The 15078-nt window shown below is 58.6% G+C and overlaps 1 protein-coding gene across 3 annotated transcripts in view; it reads left to right on the top strand.

The window, feature by feature from the left end:
- RASSF5 (Ras association domain family member 5) overlaps positions 1-15078 on the top strand; it is a 64297-nt gene that overhangs the window by 21226 nt on the left and 27993 nt on the right. For all 3 annotated transcript variants that reach the window (XR_011381389.1, XM_051821274.2, XM_051821275.2), the window contains exon 2: positions 4030-4169. Coding sequence is in view for 2 of the 3 variants with exons in the window: in XM_051821274.2 (XP_051677234.1) it covers positions 4030-4169 (140 nt within the window). In the remaining variant the exon portion in view is untranslated. The remainder of the gene's footprint in view (positions 1-4029; positions 4170-15078) is intronic.

Raw genomic sequence — 15078 nt, forward strand, 5'->3', positions numbered from 1 at the left:
GGCATCTGCGGTGTGGAGGAACAATCCTCTGGCACAGGTAGATGCACCTGCTGTGTCACCTGCGCTGGGTTGAAGAAAAAGATGTGAAGTTGTCTCTGAGCACAAGTTGCCGTGGCTTCAGGGCCTGACCCCTTTGTTCGAGGTCTTGACCTTGGTGGTGACCTTCAGGGACTGTGAAGGCCCAGAACAGGGCCAGTGGAGGTAGGCAGGTGTCCCTGGCCTCCTGGCCCTGCCAGGCCACTGCCCATCTCTCAAGACTGCACCCATTAAATACTTCTCTCTACTTGGGCCCTGGGCCTCTGTCATCCCAGTGTGGCCCAAGATCTGGGTTGTAGCCTAATCTATGCTTGCCCCTAAAAATATTTTTAAATGATTTATGTATTTTTATTTGAGAGGGAGAGACAGGAAGGATCTCCCATCTGCTCATTCACTCCTCTAATGCCCACAACAGTCAGGGCTGGCCCAGGCCAAAGCCAGGAGCTCCAGCTGAGTCTCCCTGTGGGTGGCAGGAGCCCAAGCGCTGGGGCCATCTTCCACTGCCTTCCCAGGTGCATCAACAGAGAGCTGGATTGGAAGCAGAGCAGCTGAGACTTGAACTGATGCTCTGATATGGGATGCCAGTGTTGCAGGCAGCGGCTCAACCCACAACACTTGACCCCTAAGAGGATATTTTTAAGTCAACCCTAGTAGCTAAGGATGCTATTTCTTTGTACACAGGGGAGTTGCAGATGTCATTAGTTAAGAAGAGATCGGATTGGAGTTGAGCTGACTCTGAATCCAGCGCGAGCCGTGTTCACGGAAGAAGCCAGCCAGGGAAAGACGGACACACAGGGAGCCCAGGGCTGAAGCTGGAGGCAGGGTTGGGGTGCCATGCTGCAAGCCAGGGGTAGCACGGCCAGTGGGCCAGCCCGGGAAGGAGCCCCACCTGTGTGGGGAGAGGGGCGTGGCCCTGCAGCCTGATTTCAGACGTGAGCCACCTGCTTCGTGGCACTTTGTCTTAGTAGCCCTAGGAAGCCAGTACAGTGGGCCCCATCCTGGCTCAGGAGTTCCCTTCTTGGGAGAGGAGCCCCAGGGTCGCTTGTCTCCTTAGAGCCGGCCCCTCCTGTTTGCGTAGTCCCCTCTTCCAAAACCTGAAACCATCTTCTCAAAACATCCCCCAGGGATGGGGACGGGGCTGTAGTTGGATGGAAAGAATGGAGGAGGCAGGGGAATCCGTCCTGCCGATGACAACATTGAAGCGAAGGAAGGAAGTGAGGTCAGGGCCAACGTTTACGGCTCACCAGGTCCAGCACCGCTTGCGGCGCTGGCATCCCCTGTGGGAATGCTGGTTCAAGTTCACTCAGACTGCTCTACTTACTACCCAGCTGCCTGCTGATGCGCCTGGGAAAGCAGCCAAGAATGGCCCAAGGACTTGGATCCCTGCCACCCATGTGGGAGGCCTGGATGGAGTTCCAGGCTCCTGACTAGCCTGGCCCAGCCCTGGGTTGCAGGCATTTGGGAAGTGAACCAGTGGATGGAAGCGCTCTCCCTGTTTGTCTGGGTCTCCCTCTACGAAGCTCTTCTAGAGACAGAGAACCAGATGCTTGGACCTGTGCTCCCTGCTGGCTGCTGCTCTTGGTGGTGAGATGCTTGTCCGCTCCGTGCAGGGCGGTCGGAGCTGCCGTGGTGGGGGCACTGCGGGAGCCCCTGCAGTTCCATGCCGTGTGTCACTTCCCCTGGGGCTCCTGTGCCTGAGCCGTGCCTGGCTGCCCTGCCTGGCAGCGTCTCCACCTGAATGCGCCTCCTAGGCCCTTGCGGCCGTCAGGCCCCTCTCGGGGCTGTCTCCCCTGTGCCTCCCATCTGCCCGGGTGGCCAGGGTCCCCCCAGCCCTTGTCTTACTCCTCCTGGCCCTCAGGTTGGCGTAGAGCCGTGGCAGCTGTTCCCCAGAACTGGATGCTGCGCCAGGGTAGTGAAGCCCTTCCTGGCTCCTGGGTAACCCTCCTCTGCCCAGAGTCCCCCTTCTCTTTCTTCACCCAGCTCGAGCACCAGCTGAAGGCCCTGGGGTGCAAAGGCCGGGTGGCCTGTGGCTTTAACCACCGGGTGCTCATGGAGCAGGGCCCTGTCTTTGGAGTCTCCTGGGCCCCGCCACTCACCGAACCCCTCAGCCCTCCAGGCTGTCCCCTCCACGTTCCGTGGAGGCCCTGACTTCGTGTCTGTGGCTCAGCATTCCCAGGGCCAGGAAGCATGGAGGCGAGCCCCGGCGGTTTTGCTGCAGCCTGTGATTATCCGGTCTGATGGAACCAAGCCATGAGTGCCCAACCGGCCTTTTCATGAAATTCCACGGCGGTCCCGCGCGGCTGCCGCTCCCTGGCTCTGTCCGCCTCGGCGTCGGGCCTGGAAAGCCGTCTGGCCGAGGTTTTGGTGCCGTGAGCGGAGTGTTTGTGTCAGAGACAGAGAGAGACTGACTCAGGATGGAGCACCCGTGCCAGCGGCACGGGAGCAGAAAGAGGAGGGAGAACTTCCCGCAGTTGCCAGAGCTGTGCCACTGGAGCCGGCGGCTGCTCTCGCTCACCATGGCGTTGGGGGAGCTTCCGGTCCCCCTCTGCTTCCTTGTTCCGCCTCTTGGCATCCCTGGAGCATTCTTCGTTGCTCAGAGCGTGACCAGAACCCTACAGGTGCAAACCCTGGCTGAGCCCAGGAACAATGGTGCCCTTTGTGGGCTCAGGCCCTGGCTCTGTGCTACCTTGTCCAGAGCCCTGGCACTTCTGGGCACCGCGGGCAGGGGGCCCTGGCCTGCGCAGCCCTCTCTGCCCCTCACCCCACCAAGGGTGAGACTGTGTGCTGGGCAGATCTCTCACTGGGAGACCAGAAGTGCACTGGGCCCCTGCAGGTGTGGGGGCAGGCCTCAGAGACGGGACTTCACCCGTTCCAGCTCTGGGGGTGAGGGGCCTCTACAGATGAGACTTAGCGAGGCTGAGACTCCAGGGGTCTGAAGGAGGGGTCGTGGGCCTCACCTTGGGACACGGGGGAGATTAGTCAGTCTTCCAAAGGCAGCTGAGAGCTTCCAACCACGGGGGAGAAGACGGCGAGAGTTCTGGAATCCGGGTCTCCCGTGTGTGTCAGGGTGCGCCCTGCAGGCATTATTAGCAAAAGGCACCCAAGGGCCGCGGCTTCTCCAGGGCTGTGGGGGACGGAGCAGCTGGGGGCTGGGGGCTCACTCCAGCACTCATTGGAAGAGTGGGGAAGAGGAGCACCCACCCCAGGTACCACGGGCTCCTGCAGCTCGAGGAGGGGGAGTGAGGGGCTGGGTTGTTGCAGCTGCTGAGATTGGAAAGGAGTCTCAGGGGCTGGGGCCCTTCTCAACCGCACGTGGCCTCCCGCTCCCCGGGTTTTCATGCAGGTCCAGGCTGGCATGGCCCCGCCCATCTCCGTGCACTGGACTCCATGGTCAAGGACGACTCAGGCTGCTGAAACCGGGCCTTCTGCCCGGGCTGTGGGCCTGGAGCACGGGCGGCTGCAGCTGAGCCAGCAGCCACCTCTCAGGGCCCTGCGTGGGGGTCTGCGGCAGAACTGCGCCCATTTCTTCCCTGCAGTGCCTCCTCCACTCCCCCCTCCCCTGGGTCCCGACCCTGGTGTCGCCTGCCCAAGCCCTACCTCCCCTGTCCCCTCCTGCCCGGGAGGCTCCAGAGAGCGCCTTTGAGACGGCAGGCTGTGCTGTGCCTCGGTTTCCCCATCTCCAAGCCTCTTCCCAACTCGCGGACGTGAACGCTGCCCATGGGATGCGTGCCTTGCCTCGGGGCCTGACGTGGGGCGCTGTCTATAGGCTCCTTCGCTTGGGGGCAGAGCGCCGTCCCCACGTCACTAGCCTGGGCAGTTAGAGGGAGGTGGCTGCCATGCCTCGGTTCTGCAGCAGCGGCCCTGCGCCGCCTCTCCCCCACTCCGTGCTTCCTGTCGGGAACCCGCGGCAGTCGCCGGGTCATTTCTCTGGGCGGAAGGAGGTAGCAACTGCGCGTGGCCCCTGACGCCCTCTGGTCCTTTCTTTCCCTGCAGACTGTGGGTTCACCTGCCACCCGGAGTGCCGCAGCCTGATCCAGCTGGACTGCAGTGGGCAGCAAGGCCCGCCCGGGGGCCGACCCTCCCCAGAGAGCACCCTCGCCCCGACCTCCGGCCTCGCCCCGACCTCCATCCAGGTAGGCTGGGAGAAGGCCCTGCGGGTGCCCTCGCCTCTGGTTTCTCTCCCCGGAGCCTTGGTGGACAGGGATGGCGTGAGGTGTCAGAACCGTGGGTGTAGGGGTGTGGGGTGACCCCGAGAAGTCCTCAGACGCTCAGGAGTGCCCTGTGGTGCTCCTCGAGCACAGAACCTGATTAAGCCAGAAGTGTGGGCATGGGCGGGGGTGGGGTGCAACCCTGGGCAGCTTCCTGAAGGTCCCTCCGGGCCTCCCAGGCCTGGCAGTAGCCCAAGCATATTGTCCTGGCCTCGGTTCAGCCAGCCTGGCTGAGTCAGCAGTCAGAGGGGCCGAGCAAATGCTCTGCCCGACGTCGGAGGACCCGGAAACGGGTGTCCCAAAGCGGCCCCGGTTCTGGGTTTTGCTGAGGTGCTTGGACTGCAGCGTGTCAGAACTTTGATGTCTAGGATTTAGAATGCAGCCGGGGGAGCGCATTTATTGCGTCTTGTATTGAACAAGCATTTGTCAAGGGTCTACTGGTGGGAGTGGGGGTAATAAATTATACATCACAGCCCTCAGGGAGCGTACATCCTGGAATGGAGGCAGAACACAATCAAAAAGTAGGTACTGTCGAGCGCAGGCAGTGAAAGCGTGAACCGAGTGATTTGGGTACACAGAGCTTCTGCTGGGAGAAATCCCGGAAGGCTTTCCAGAGGAGGTGACGTTGGGGCTGAGCCTTCCTAAGTGAGCTACATGCTGGTGGTTGATGGTCACTGGTGAGGGAAGTAGAGCATTCCCGAATGGCCTCTGCGTTTATCAAATGTGTTTTGAGAGTTCACCGTGTGCCAGGCCTGGGAATGCTGTGGACGCAATGATGAGGGGCGCAGACCGGGCCCTGCTGGTCCTGTGCTGGCAGTGGGGTGATAGAGCGAGGCTCTAAACAAGCAAACCGGTGTCTATGAGAAAAGCCCGGTGCCGTGGGAAACGCTCACGGAGCACCCAGTGCTGGAAGGGGGGCCTCCCGAGCACCCCGGGCTTCCGGGGTAGCCACCCTCTGCCTGTTCCAGCCACGGTGCACCTGCTCGCCGCTGTCCAGTATCTGTCCCGCCCTCCGCATTGCCAGCCCCGCTGCGGGGCCCCACGCCGCCCCTCCCCCTGGGCAGGCAGTATCGGGGTGCAAGTGTGCCGTGCGTCTTTGTAAGGGTGATCGTGGTTCGCGTCAGACCGGACGTGTAACAATTCTCCCGTGCTCTCGAGGCTCTGCCGTGGTTCCTGTTATGGTGTGGCCCGAATGGCCTCTTGGGGGCACCTTGCCCTGAGCTGGAATTGGCTCACCCAGGTGACGAGGGGGCAGGGGGCACACCTGCCTCCTAAGGCCCCAAGGAGCGATGCTATGGGTTTTCCTTAGAGCACGGAGCAGGCAGGTTGCGCACCACACCACGCGGCAGCCTCCCCTGAAAACCCATGCAGGCCACCTTGCACTTTCCCAGCTTGCATTTCTCTCTTCCTTTTTTTTTTTTTTTTTTTTTTTTTTTTTAGATTTATTTATTTTATTTGAAACTCAAAGTGATGGAGGCAGGGAGGGAGAGAGAGAGAGGGAGAGATCTTCCACCTGCTGGTTCACTCCCTAGATGGTCTTAATGGCCAGAGCTGAGCTGGGCACCAGAGCTGCTTCTGGGTCTCCCACGCAGGTGCAGGGGCCCAAGGACTTGTGCCATCTTCCACTGCTTTCTCAGGCTATAGCAGAGAGCTGGATCAGAAGTGGAGCAGCCGGGACTCGAACTGGCGCCCATATGGGATGGCAGCCCTGCAGGTGGCGGCTTCAGCTGTTGTGCCACAGCGCTGGCCCCCAGTATCTCTCTTCTTTTTGGGAGTACCCAGGTCTCTTCTTTCTGTTCCCTTCAGCCCTGTCCATCCCCCACCGGCTCCCCACACAGCTCCCTGGATCTCCCTGGATCTCCATCCCCGCCTCTGGAGAGGCAGGTCTCAAAAGGGGGCGACTTGGCTCCCCAGTCCCATCTCTGGGGACACCGGGCAGCGTCTGGAGACATTTTGTGGTCGTCACGCCTTGGGGAGGCTCCTGGCGTTTCTGGGTAGAGGCCATAGGGCCGCGCGAGGCGCAGGGCAGCTCCCCGCGATATCACCCCATCTAGAAGGCGCACGCCTTTCCCAGAGGTCACCGCCCTCTGGGGTTTGCTGGCTGCATGTCCCCTGTCAGGATGTCAGTGGGGAAGAGGTGCGAGTCGGGGCTCTGGGGACCAGCGAGCCCCTTCCCTGTGCCGGAGAGAGGGGTCCACCTGGGTCCCGTTGGGCTGGCGGCTGTGTGAGGGCCGTGTCCAGCACGCATGCACCGCGCACACACGGCGGCCTGCAGTCTGGCGTGGGGTGTGCCCTCGAGGCCGCGGGGCCGGCTGCGTGTTTGAGTTGGACAGGCCTGAGGGCGCGTGCGGCCGCAGACCCGGGGCGGGACCTGGCTTCTATCAATAAAGCCCGGGCCCGGCTCCAGGCTCATTCGCCTTTTCTGAAAGGCTCGTTTGTGCTGGGTTCCGCCTGGATCTGACCCGGGCTGAAGCTCAGGACGGAGCTCTCTCTCCCCGTGGTGTGTCGCCCTGCGTGCGGGGGCTGGGGCGGGGCCTGGGCACGACGGGCAGTTAGGAGGCCTCAACTGGCTGAGAGTTCTCGCTGCTCCTTAAGGCAAAGGGAAGCATTGATTTTCTTCCATCCGGAGAGAACCACTGCTCGTTGGCGTTTTTCTATGTCCTTCCGGTACATTCATACATTTTTCAAAACATGGTTGAGATCACCCCGTAGATAAGCATTGGGCTTCAGCCTTTCAAAGAATTCCAGAGTTCTGACTGTCTTCTGCCAGCCAGCGGGAGGCGGGGTGGGCAGGGAGGCGGGGCGGGCAGGGAGGCGGGGCGGGCAGGGAGGTGGGGCTGGAACGGGAGCCCGCACCACGGCGCGCCTAGGCTGGTGTCACGGTGGCTGTGGAGCCGCCCCATGGAGATCTGTGGCGTCTGCCGCTTCCTTGGGCACCAGCCGTACAACCCTCAAGTCCGCCCAGAGCCTTGTTGCACGGCAGCCTGTCTGCTGAATACCGTGGCTGTCGGCCTAGGGCCCAGCCGGCCGAGGGTCCTTTATCTGAGGGTTTGCCCCCAGTTCGGCTGGTCTCAGGAGCGCTCTCATCATGTTGTCCCCAGGGGGAACGCCCTCGGGGGCTGCCCAGTGGCTCCACACGAGTGGGACTGCCAATGGGTTCCTCCTCTGGGGAAGCGATCCCAGGAGAGGTATTCGGCCTTGACCCCACTGTTGATCCTCATTGGCTGGGGCGGGGGTCCTGGCAGCCCCGTGCCCCGCCTGCGTTGGCACTTTTTGCGGTACGTGGACTGTGCAGATTATAAGAGAGGAACCATAAGCACCCTCTTCCATTGAAACAGCTGGGGCTCCAGTCTTCCACCCAGCAGCCCCTTCTCCCCCTCCTCCTGGGCGGGAGGAGTCACAAGTCTGGCCCCCTGGACCTCCCACAGTCATTCCCAAACCCCACTCCAGCTCTCGCCGGACGCAGGGTTCTGGTCATATCCGTGTCCCACCTGTGCTCTTATTTACCTAGTCGTTCTCTTTAAATAGACTCGCTTTATTAAACTTGGATCAGCTTAAGTTAGAGGAAATATTGCCATGGCCCTGAATCCCTGGTTAGAAACACTTAGCGCGTTTCTCCCGGCACCCGTTCGCTGCACGTTTCAGCTCTAGAGGTAACAGGGAAGTGTGTGTGAGGACTGCCACCTCGTCCCACACGTGTGACTGGGCCAGGTGCCCTCTGGAGTCCTCTCCGGTGCCGTCAGTGGGACGCGCTGCTGTCCCTGGCACTCCGGCGCCTGGGCCACCAGGACACTGCAAGTCATGGCTGTGGTGGGGAGGAGAGCCCAGCCATCTGTGCCGATCCCAAGGCGCCCTTCCACGGAGGAGAAGGGGCTGTGGAATAGGGCAGTGACAGTGACACCTCATGTGCACATGTATATACATGTGGGTGTGTGGGCATGTGTGTGCACACATTGTACATGTGTGTACGTGCACATATATGTGCCTGTGTGTGCACTGCACATTGTGTACAGGTATACATGTGTGTGCACATATATGTACACATGGGTGTGCCTGTGTGCATGCGTGTGCACATTGTGTGTGTGTGCGCGCACGTGTGCACGCACAGAGCGAGGGCCTCGAAGGCTCTCAGCAAACTGTTGGAAGAGATTTCACCCCGAGCAGCAGTGAGCATGGAAGCGGGACAGGGAGCCGCGCAGCTTTGCTGTTTGCAGCTGTGCGGGTGCGTGAGCAGGGCTTTCCCGTGTTTCTAATATAACATTTTTTTAAAGGCAATAAATGTCTTCTTAAGAAAGAACGCTGGCCTGGGTGACTGCTGAGCTCAGCTGTAATCCAGGCTGGGACCCAGGACAAGTCTCCTGGTTTCTCCAATGAGCACTGGGCGGCCGGGGGACGGGCCAGGCCGTCTCGGAGACCTCCAGTGTCTTCCGAATGAACTTAGATCCGGATCACCACGTGGAACCCTTGGTGGCTCTGCCAACGCTGCGAGACACCGGAGAGCTGAGTTACCGTCCTGGACGCAAAGCCAGGGCTCTGTGACTAGTGGCGTGAGTAGCCTTGTCTGCTATGACCCCCTCCCAGCACTGAAGCCCAAGTCACTTCTCGTCTATGGATGACCTCTCCCGGCTTCCTGAAGGGACAGATGGCTTCCTAGGCCTCCAAGGATCAGCCCTGTCCGGTGGCTGCAGGTCCTGCCACCTCTCTGCCCTCCCCCCAGCACCCACAGGCGCACCCCACCTCTGCCATTCCTTAGCACGGCTCTGCTGGCGTCTGGCGTTAACCCTGGGCAGCAGCACAGCAGTGATGACTCAGCTGGCGTGCAGTTCCAAGTTTCCTGGCTCCAGCCTTGTGCCCCCTCCCACAGACTCGCCACTGTCTCGGTTACACTGGGATCTGCCTTCCAGGCCCCAGAGGAAGCCTGTATCTGTGGCCTATTCTGCCCCCAGCCCTCAGCCCTCAGCCCTCAGCCCAACCACCGCGTGTTGAACCCAGGACTACCACAAGGGGGAGCAAGGGAGCAGGAAGGGAAGAAGCTAAAAGGCGAGAACCTTGCGGGTGAGAGCCGGGGACGCCTCTCAGGAGGTGCCAGGAGCTGCCTGTCTTCCGGAAGGCTCCATCAATGTGTATCAGATTGAATTGGCATTAATAACAGCAGCTGACATTTGTTGAGGCATACCTTGTTTACAGGTGTTGGAATTTTTTATAATTGTGTATTTGCCCCTTTCTCCTTATAGCTTGATATTCCTGGTTGTTTTATATTTTTCTGATGCTCTATTTTTTTTAAAGGTTTATTTATTTATTTGAAAGAGTTGCAGAGAGAGAGAGGTCTTCCATCCACTGGTTCACTCCCCAGATGACCGCAACAGCCAGAGCTGCACCAGTCCAAAGCCAGGAGCCAGGAGCTTCATCCGGGTCTCCCATGGGTGCAGGGATCCAAGGACTTGGGCCATCTTCCACTGCTTTCCCAGGCCATAGCAGGGAGCTGGTTCAGAAGTGGAGCAGCTGGGACTCGAACCGGGGCCCATATGGAATGTCAGCACTGCAGGAGGCGGCTTTACCTGCTGTGCCTCAGCCGCTGGCCCTGTGAAGCTCCATTGTTTTAAGATTATTATGTCTCTTGATTAATTGGTCCCTTTACTATTATGAAATAACCTTTTTTCTCCCTGGTAATGTACTTTGCTCTGAGATCTATTTTATTTAATTAACAGCCACGGCAGCTTTTTTTCTAATTCATTTTATTTATTTTTATTTTATTCAAAAGGCAGAGAGACAGAGAGGGACCTTCCATGTGCTGGTTTACTCCCCAGATACCTGCAAATAGCCAGGACTGGGTCAGGACGAAGCCAGGAGCTCTGTCCCGGTCTCCCACGTGGGTGGAGCCAGGCATCCTCCACGGGAGGCTGGAGGCCCGGGCAGTGGCTGAAGCCATAGCACCAAGTGCCCAGCCCTGCTGCTTTCCTCCCTCACCGTTAGTTTGTACTCCTGATCCACCCTTTTATCGTTAGGCTGTTTGCTTTTTTGTGTTTAAAGGTCATTTCTTGCAGGAGCCATAGTTGAATCTTTTTTAAAAAAAATCCAATCAGACCCATTCTATTCTTTAATTGTATTTAGATCACTTGCCTTTAAGGTGATCATTGATAACAGCATGGTCTTAAGTCTGTCTTGCTGTTTTCTATTTGCATTCCATCTGGTGTGTGTTCTCTCTTCTTTTGGATTAGTTGAAAGTACCTTATCATATAATTTTATCTAATCTGTGGCCCACAATCTTTAACCCTTGGCTATTTCAGTGGATGCCTTGGGGTTTATAGTGTACATCTTTAGCTTAGCATGGTCAGCCTAGTGAGTATGAAACCTTATAATAGCATATTTCTTTTTTTTAATATTATTTGAAAAGTAGAGTGAAAGAACCTGCTGGTTCACCCCCAAATAACTGCAATGGCGAGGGCTGGGCCAGGCCAAGCTCAGGAGCCAGGAGCCAGGAACGCCATCTGGGTGTCGCACGTGGGTGGCAGGGGCCCATTACTTGGGCCATCTTGTGCTTTCCAAGTCACGTTAGAAGGGAGCCGGGCCGGAAGTGGAGCAGCCAGGACTGGAAGCAGCGCTCCCACGTGGGTGCTGGCGCTGCAGCCGGTGGCTCACCCGGCTGTGCCGCGGTGCCGCCCCTGGACTGCAGCGATGTGGCTGTGACGAGCTTGCTGGGATTTCCTTCGTGTTTCTTGAGCCTGGGGTTCATTGAACCTCCTGCATCCGTAAGTTTCTGGCTTTGAACAAAATTGGAAAACTTTCAGGCTTTATTTCGTTTTATTTGAAAGGCAGAGAGAGAGAGAGGCAGACAGAGAAAGAGATCTTTCATCCTCTGGTTCACTCCCCCAAATGCCTGCAACAGCCAGGGAACCAGGAGCCCAGAACTCTACCCAGGTCTCCCAGGTGGGTGGCAGAGGCCCGAGTCCTTGAGCCATTGCCCGCTGCCTCCCGGGGTGCACATGAGCAGGAAGCCGGATCAGAAGCAGAGGAACCAGGCGCTCCAGTGTGGGGTGCCGGTGCCCCAAGTGGCAACTTGAACTGCTGGCCAAGCACCTGCCCCTGCCCACATACTTTGTGCTTTCTCTCTCTCTCTCTCTCTCTCAATATAAAAGGCTTCTTGAGGTGCCTCCCCCCGAGTTTACTGTCCTGTTCATGTAAAAAATATTCCCTTTTCTAGGTCTTCAAACTCACTAATCTGGCCCTGCCTAATCTGCCTTAATCTCACTGGTCTGTTTCTCACCCGAGACTTCGTAGATGCCGTCTCCACAAGTTTGGTTTGGATCTTCCACGTCTCTAAGATTTTGAGTAAATAGAAATCACTTATTATACCTCTTTTTGCGAATTCTAACCCCTGTCAATCATGGGTTGGTTCCATTTGATTTTTCTCCTCGCTAAGGGTCCTCTTTGCCTGCGTCTGTGCATGTCAGGTCGTTCCTGACTGGGTGCCAGACGTGGCAAACTTTACCCCGGTAGGTGCTGGGTACTGTGCGTTCCTGTAACTTGCTCGGCTTCCGTCAGTGGCTCTGTTAAGTTACCTGGAAATGCTGTGGTCCTTTGGGTCTGGTCTTTAAGATCTGCTGGACGGGTGGCAGCAGTGCTCCCCCTGCTGGACCCAGGCCCCCAGTGCACTCAGCCAGTGCCTAAGGAATCCCCAGCGTTTCTCTCCCTCCTCCTGGGGACAGGGACTCTGCTCCAGCTGGGGTGGGGGCAGCCACTGTCACCTCTAGTCCTCTGGGTTCTTTCCCTCTCCTGGGATCACTTCCTCACGCACATCCACAGGTTGGTCTGTGGCTCTGCCGCCTCGGGCTGCCTAGAACCTCAGCAGCGTCTGCTCAGCTCCGGGGGGTTGTCCAGGCTCCCATCAGGCCCCCCCTCGCCCCACAGCCTGGACTGGCAGGACCGTGAGCTGGGGGTCAACACAGAGATGGCTTCCTCAGCTTCTCACTCTCCCTCACTGCTCACATCCAGTATTTTGCAAATCATTCTTGCACAAGCCGCATCCACTTTCTCACTGTTCAAGTCAGGAGAAAGTATCTGGGTCCTGCTGCCTCCGTCTTTGCTGGACGCACGAGTGTCCCAGGCACTGGTTCTCACCAAGAGCACTGGGTCATGTGGTGCCCTTTTAGGAGTTAGGTGAACGCCTTGAGAGCAAGGACCCTGTCTCCTATGCTGTCTTCCTCACCTAACAGGTATTCAATAAATCCTTGGTTTCATTTGTCTTTGAACTTGGACTTTTGCAGTTTGTCATACATTCAAAATCCTGGCTCTCCTGCTTTCTGCCTTTGGGACAGCCGTTGGGGAGCACTTACCTTCCCTTAGCTATTGGACGCCGACGCCAGGGCGGTGGGTGTGGCAATTGCATAAAGCACTCATACGCTCCGCAGTGCCTGGTCCTTGCCTAGCTTGTTCACCGCTGTGTCCCCCCACTGACCACAAGGAACGTCAGACCAGGGCTGGCACATCACATGCACTTGTTGCTTCCCCTGCCCCACAATGCTTCCTCGCACGGCTGCAGCCATCCGTACACGTGGTACCCACAAGGTAACCAAGGCTGTGGTTTGACTGCTCGCGTGATCCTGAAACACTGTCCCAGACTGGGGCCTCACGTGCCTCTCTGTCCAGATCGGGGCTGGGGACCTGCTTTCTGCCAGGGGCCATTTGCTTCTTTATAACACCATTCGCTGGCCGTACAAAATGATCAGCTTAACAATGAGCCCGCTGTAGACTTACTGAATTTCAAGTCCTGCATGTGGTTGCCTTGGCAGGGCCAATGATTCTACAGGTCTTGTGTGGCCCATGGGCCATGTGTTCCCCACCCCTGGTCCAGGTAGTCCCAGGTGTAGAATGGTCACCACTGTACCCAGTCCTGTGGCTGCTGACAGCCCCTGTCTGTCCATGTCCCCAGCTCTGTAACCTGGCTGTGGATAACTCGCTGTACTTATGATCCAGTAGCCAGTCGGTGTTGGCTCTGTGTCCTGTCCCACTCCTGTCCGAGAGGAGACTTGAAGCTCTGCTGTCTGAGGCGTGAACCTCAATCCCTCCCTCCCTGGGGCAGGTTTGGAGGTGGGAGAGCCGAGTGCCCCAGACTCTGCCTGTCCCCTCAGCTTGCACGTCTAGGACTTCTAGTCTGACTCTCCTGCTTGGTATGGAGCAGATGACCTCTCCTGTGCCAGCCTGCCCCACTCTGCCCCTGTGGAAGGAGGGAGGAGCCCTGCCCTGTCCCACTCTGCTTTTCCCTGGATGCCCTGCCCCTGTCTCCTTCACAGAGTCCCTGCTGCTCTCTAAAGTCAGGAGGGCTGGCCAAGGACGTCAGCGATGCCTGTGGACCAGACAGAAGCCGCCCGGGGCCCCTTGGACCAGCTGCTGGGCCACTGCACTTGAACTTGGTTCTGATGGGGTGAAGCAGACACTTCTCGCCAGGGTGCACCTGGGATCCTGGCCCCAGGGAGGGACAGGGCTCTGCTGCCTGCTTTTCTGCAGCCCCTGAAGCCCTGGAGGCGTGACCCCGTGCTCCTCAGGGCCCCTAGAGGCAGTGGGCCCCTTGGAATGACTGCTTTGCACTTTTTGGGTCTCACATTTAAGATCTGCTGGGCAGCGTGGCAGCAGTGCTGTGCCCAGGGCTGCTGATGTCCCACCGCCGACTTGAGGCTCTGCCATGGGGGGCACTGGCCTCCTCCCTCTGGGCACCGTGCAGAGTGGTTCACGTCTCATGCTGGTAGCCACGCTGCCCTGGGCACAGGAGGGGGAGGGGTGCTGATCAGAAACATCTGTTTTCTGTCTCGCTGAAGGGGGACAGTGAGAAGGCGAGAGCCCTGGGCCTGCTCAGACTCTGCCTCCCCGCGGCCTCTCCACTTGCTGTGGCTGACCTGGCTGGCTGAACTTGAGTGTTTTTAAGCATCAGAGCCCTAGGGGCTGGCGCTGTGGCGCAGTGGGTAAAAGCTCCAGCCTGCAGCGTCGGCATCCCATATGGGTGCTGGTTCGAGTCCTGGCTGCTGCTCTACTGCTGTGGGGAAAGCCGTAGAAGATGGCCTAAGTGCTTGGGCCCCTGCACCCTCATGGGAGACCCAGAAGAAGCTCCTGGCTTCAGATCAGCTCAGCTCTGGCCGTTGCGGTCATTTGGGGAGTGAACCAGCAGAATGGAAGACCTCTCTCTCTGGCTCTACCTCTCTCTATAACTCTTTCAAATAAATAATTCTAGAAAAAAAATTAGGGCCCGCATTGTGCCAGATGTTAGCGTGGTAGCCAGGTGGGACAGCTGCAGCCAGCACCCCGAGGTGCTGAGTCCCATGTGAGCGGCAGTGCAGTTGGTGGGAGGGAGCCTCTTGGCCCTCACAGCAGGAACTCATCCGAGGGACCCTGAGCTGTGCTGTGCACGGCGCACATGCAGGTGATGTTCCTAGCATCCAAGCCCTAGGGGATCTCTGGCAGAAGGGGCTGAGGGCGGGAAATACGTGTCAGGAAGGAGGGTGCTTCCAGGGAGGGTCTGGACAGGCAGCGAGCACAGCAGGAGCAAAACCACGGAGGGACTGACTGGTGGCTTCTGGAAGTGGGCGTGGCATTTGTGCAGGGGGCGGGGGGGGGGGACAAGGCGGGGCTTGGTTGCAGCCAAAGCTGTGTACACTAGGGCAGGGCACGTGGCATGGAGAGCCCGCATGGCCCTATGGGAGACTTTGGAACATGGGGTGGTCACTGGGGGAGGGACAGCAGTTGTACTGGCAAGCTGGACGTGGGGACCCTGTGCGTGACGTCCGATCCTGCCATGTCCCCGGCTGGGCAGATGAAGCACTCACGCTCAGTGTGCTGCCGGCCC

Source organism: Oryctolagus cuniculus, chromosome 13 (assembly GCF_964237555.1).
Source record: "Oryctolagus cuniculus chromosome 13, mOryCun1.1, whole genome shotgun sequence".
Classification (NCBI taxonomy): Eukaryota; Metazoa; Chordata; class Mammalia; order Lagomorpha; family Leporidae; genus Oryctolagus; species Oryctolagus cuniculus.